Here is a 5,000-nt window from a genome sequence, read left to right as displayed (position 1 = left end):
TGGACGAGGGAGGGGAAGGGGGAGGGGAGGGGAGAAGGGGCGGACAGGTGCATGGAGAGTGTGTGTGTGTGTGTGTGTGTGTGTGTCGGGGGCGAGGGGGGGGGGGGTGCGGAGTTCTGCAAATGGCAATGTATGTTCGTTAATTGAGAGAAGGAGGGAGGGTTGGGAGAGAGGCAGACAGACAGACAGACAGACAGAGAGTTGCAGAACTACACAAACAAGTGACAGGAACTAGAAAATGGATTTCCTTCATTGCGAAATGCCGCAGTGTGCCATATAACGTGATTAACGTGTGTGTGTGTGTGTGTGTGTGTGTGTGTGTGTGTGTGTGTGTGGTGTATGTGTGTGTGCGTGTGTGTGTGTGTGTTGTGTATGTGTCTGTGTGTGTGTTGTGTGTAGGTGTGTGAGTGTGTGTGTGTGTGTGTGTGTGTGTGTGTGTGTGTGTGTGTGTGTGTGTGTGTGATTGTGTGTGTATGCGCGCGAATGTGTGAGTGTGTGTGTTGGGGCGGGGAGGGCAGGGGTGGGTGGTGGGGGTGGGGGGGGGCAGTGAGTAGGATGAGGATGTATGTGGGGGTGCGCGGGTGTGTGGGTGTATTGTATGTATGTGTGTGTGGTGTTTAGAAACCTATATGTGTGGTGTGTCCATGCGTGAGTGTGTGTGTCTGTATATGTATTTGCAATCGTGGAAGAGGAAAACAGAAAAGGTAGAAAACTATACCAAAAAAATACATAACTAACATGCAATTACATTTAACAGTAACAATTCAATAATGATAATAATAATCAGAAGCCATTAGCACCATTCTGAAGTACATTAAAGGAATGTAGACATAGGGCTATGAACTAATGCCTGTGAAAGTTCGACCATAAGAACCTCGTCAGAAATAACTTCCCAAAAAACCATTTGCAGAGAAATACTCGGGCAAGAAAGTACGTAACTGCTGACAGTGAAACAAACAATGATGCAAGCTGAACTGCTTACCACAGATGCATATAACATTTTTTTTTTTACTATACTTTGTCTGTGTGTGTAAGTGTAAGTATGTGTGTGTAAGTGTAAGTGCGTGTGTGTGTGTGTGTCCTGCACTTGCCTGGACAAAGACAGGGCCACTCAAGTCACACAAAGCGGATTAGCATTGTGTGCCGGCTGTGTCCACTGAGGTCAGACGTTGGAGGGACAACATGCACAGACCATTAGTGCTCGGTGACTGTGGTGGATGGATTACGGCACTGTTGGCCTTCCCTCCTGCCCGCCTTCCTTGTGAAACGCACTGCCTCTGGCATACAGGCCTTACAGTCTTCCTTGGGCTATATCGTGCTGGTGGTGGTGTTTATTAAGGGGCAGCAATGGTAAGTGTATGTATGTATGTATATATATATATATATATATATATATATATATATATAGAGAGAGAGAGAGAGAGAGAGAGAGAGAGATGTGTGTGTGTGTGTGTGTGTGTATTATCATGTGTGTATGTGTGTGTATTTGTGTGTGCATGTGTCTGTGTCTGTATGTGTGAATTGTTAGGTGTGAATGTATGTGTATTTGTGTGTGTGCGTGCGTGCGTGTGTGTGTGTATGTGTGTCTCTGTGTGTGCAAATTATCATGTATGTATGTAATTATTGGGTTATTAGGGGTTGGGGGGAGGGGGGGGGAGGGGGGGGGCAGAGAGAGAGAGAGAGAGAGAGAGAGAGACTGAGACAGATATACAGAAAGGAGAGAGACAGAGACAGAGACAGAGAGAGACAGAGAGAAAGAGATATATGGAAAGGAGAGAGAGAGACAGAGAAGAGAGAGACAGCGACAAAGAGAGACAGAGACAAAGAGATATATAGAAAGGAGAGAGAGAGAGAGACAGAGACAGAGAGAGACAAAGAGATATATAGAAAGGAGAAAGAGAGAGAGAGAGAGAGAGAGAGAGAGAGAGAGAAAGGAGAGAGAGAGAGAGGGGCTGGGACAGAGAGACAGAGACAAAGATATATATATAGAAAGGAGAGAGAGACGGAGACACAGAGAGACTGAGACAGAGAGAGACAGAGACAAAGAGATGTATAGAAAAGACAGAGACTGCTTAAGACAGAGAGTGAGACAGGCAGACAAAGAGGGAGAGAGAGAGATAGAGAGAGAGAGAGACAGACAGACAGACAGACAGACAGACAGACAGACAGACAGACAGACAGACAGAGAGAGAGAGAACAAGAACAAGAACAAGAACAAGAACAAAAGCTTTAATTTCCAGGCCCTCGGCCCCTAGAAAGAGGTCAAAAGTGCACAATATGGTGATCACGCAGCGACAACTCAATGTAAAATACATACTAACTTAAACCTGTAGAACAAAAGTGCCTTTTGTGCATTGTAAGTCAATTCTAAATGTCTTCATTGCTGTCAACGAATTCCTGTCATATCTTCAGACCACTGAATACATACACACAGAGTTTACGAATACTATAAATAGAACCATTCTTCAGCAAGTGAACCAATGATTGACCAGAGAGAGAGAGAGAGAGAGAGAGAGAGAGAGAGAGAGAGAGAGAAAGTCGGAATGCAATGACTGTACACTGACAGTCAATCCCAACTTTTTTCTTTCTTTTTTTTCTTTTTTTTACCTCAGTTGAATGCAAGTCACGGAACACCTTCAACAATTCAATAATGATGATAATAACTAAAACCATTAACACAACTATGAAGTACATTAAAGGAATGTAGAAATAGGGCTATGAACTAATGCCTTTGAAAGTTCTACTGAAAGAACCTCGTTAGAAATAACTTCTCAGAAATCATCTGCAGAATAGTTACTCTCAGTGAAATACTTGGGCAAGAATATACGTAACTGTTGAAAGTGAAACAAACTATGATGCAAGCCGCAGTGCTTGTCACAAATTCATATAACATTTTTTTTTACTACATTTTGTCTTCAGCGCGTCAAGTTTTATACGGAAGAAAGTAGAGGTTATTAGTCTTGTATTGCAAGCTGATGAATTCGGTATTTTATGTTTAATAATATGCTCCGGGGAATAATGTCCTTTTCTGTTTTGAAAACTTTGCCTTCCATCGTTCATGAAATCGACCCCATGCTGTTTTTTCTAACATAATGTATGCTTCTTTCACGGAAAGTCGGGCAAGTATTTTTGTCGATTTTTCAGAATCTTGTGCTCCTCTTTTAGCTGCTTTATCAGCAGTTCCATTGCCATAAATGCCCACATGTGTGTGTGTGTGTGTGTGTGTGTGTGTGTGTGTGTGTGTGTGTGTGACCGTTAAGCCCACTCGCCCTCTCTCAGTCGCCCAGTGTGTGTCTTTGCGTCAATCCAATCTTTTCTGTTTGTCCTCCCAGAGCGCAGTGACAATCAGCGATGAGCAGCTACGTCGTGAGTTGAAGCTTGGTGTTGTTGTTGTTGGTGGTGGTGGTGGTGGTGGTGTTGTTGTTGGTGTTGTCGTTGTCGTTGGTGTTGGTGGTGGTGTTGGTGTTGGTGGTGGTGCTGTTGGTGTTGGTGGTGGTGTTGGTGTTGTTGGTTTTGGTGTTTTTGGTGTTGGTGTTGTTGGTGTTGGTTTTGGTGTTGTTGGTGTTGTTGTTGTTGGTGGTGCTTTTGGTGTTGTTGTTGGTTTTGGTGTTTTTGGTGTTGGTGTTGTTGGTGTTGTCGTCGTTGTTGGTGCTGTTGTTGTTGTTGGTGTTGGTGTTGTTCTTGGTGGTGTTGGTGTTGCTGGTGTTGGTGGTGGTGTTGTTGGTGTTGGTGGCGGTGTTTGTGTTGTTGTTGTTGGTGGCGTTGGTGTTGGTGGTGTTGGTGTTGGTGGCGGTGTTTGTGTTGTTGTTGTTGGTGCTGGTGGTGTTGTTGGTGTTGGTGGTGGTGTTGTTGGTGTTGGTGGTGTTGGTGTTGTTGTTGGTGTTGGTGTTGGTGTTATTGGTGTTGGTGGTTGTGTTGTTGGTGTTGGTGTTTTTGGTGTTGGTGTTGGTGTTGTTGTTGTTGGTGGTGTCGTTGGTGTTGGTGTTACTGTTGGTGTTGTCGTTGTTGATGTCGTTGGTGTTGGTGTCGTTAGTGTTGTTGTTGTTGGTGCTGCTGTTGGTGTTGTCGTTGTTGGTATTGTTGGTGATGGTGGTGGTGTCGGTGTTGTCGTTGTTGTTGTTAGTGGTGGTGGTGGTGGTTTTGTTGGTTTTGTTGGTGGTGCTGTTTGTGTTAGTGTTGTTGGTGGTGCTGTTGTTGATGTTGGTGGTGCTGGTGTTGATGTTGGTGGTGCTGTTGTTGATGTTGGTGGTGCTGTTGTTGATGTTGGTGGTGGTGTTGTTATTGGTGGTGCTGTTGTTGATGTTGGTGGTGCTGTTGTTGATGTTGGTGGTGCTGTTGTTAGTGGTGGTGGTGCTGTTGTTGATGTTGGTGGTGGTGTTGTTAGTGGTGGTGGTGCTGTTGTTGATGTTGGTGGTGCTGTTGTTGATGTTGGTGGTGGTGTTGTTGATGTTGGTGGTGCTGTTGTTAGTGTTGGTGGTGGTGGTGGTGGTGTTGGTGATCATGTTGATGTTGTCGTTGTTGGCGTTGGTGTCATTGGTGGTGGTGTTGGTGTTGTAGTTGTATTTGTTAGTGTTGGTGCTGGTTTTGTAGTTGTTAGTGTTTATGTTGGTGTTGTCGTTGGCCAGAACGATACAATCCAAGCCAGACCAATACGTTGATACAATACAATAAGAAAGGATATAATACCATGGAGTGATGGCCTAGAGGTAACGCATCCGCCTAGGAAGTGAGAGAATCTGAGCGCGCTGGTTCGAATCACGGCTCAGTCGCCAATATTTTTCTCCCCCTCCACTAAACCTTGAGTGGTGGTCTGGACGTTTAGTCATTCGGAGGAGACGATAAACCGAGGTCCCGTGTACAGCATGAACTTAGCGCACGTAAAAGAACTCACGGCAACAAAAGGGTTGTCCCTGGCAAAATTTTGTAGAAAAATCCACTTCGATAGGAAAAACAAATTAAACTGAAGGCAGGGAAAAAAACAACAACAATACAATACAATA

The 5,000-nt window shown here is 44.6% G+C and overlaps 1 protein-coding gene across 1 annotated transcript in view; it reads left to right on the top strand.

Moving 5' to 3' along the window:
* Nucleotides 1–1,096: 1,096 nt before the first annotated feature.
* LOC143290974 (neo-calmodulin-like) overlaps nucleotides 1,097–5,000 on the top strand; it is a 9,219-nt gene continuing 5,315 nt past the window's right edge. Inside the window, exons 1-2 of the mRNA XM_076600559.1 lie at nucleotides 1,097–1,350; nucleotides 3,333–3,366. Coding sequence (XP_076456674.1) covers nucleotides 1,348–1,350; nucleotides 3,333–3,366 — 37 coding nt within the window. The 5' untranslated portion in view covers nucleotides 1,097–1,347. The remainder of the gene's footprint in view (nucleotides 1,351–3,332; nucleotides 3,367–5,000) is intronic.

This window comes from Babylonia areolata, chromosome 16, assembly GCF_041734735.1.
Source record: "Babylonia areolata isolate BAREFJ2019XMU chromosome 16, ASM4173473v1, whole genome shotgun sequence".
Taxonomy (NCBI): domain Eukaryota; kingdom Metazoa; phylum Mollusca; class Gastropoda; order Neogastropoda; family Buccinidae; genus Babylonia; species Babylonia areolata.
Note: the sequence above shows the minus strand (reverse complement) of the source record. Positions and strands in the feature narration are given on the sequence as shown.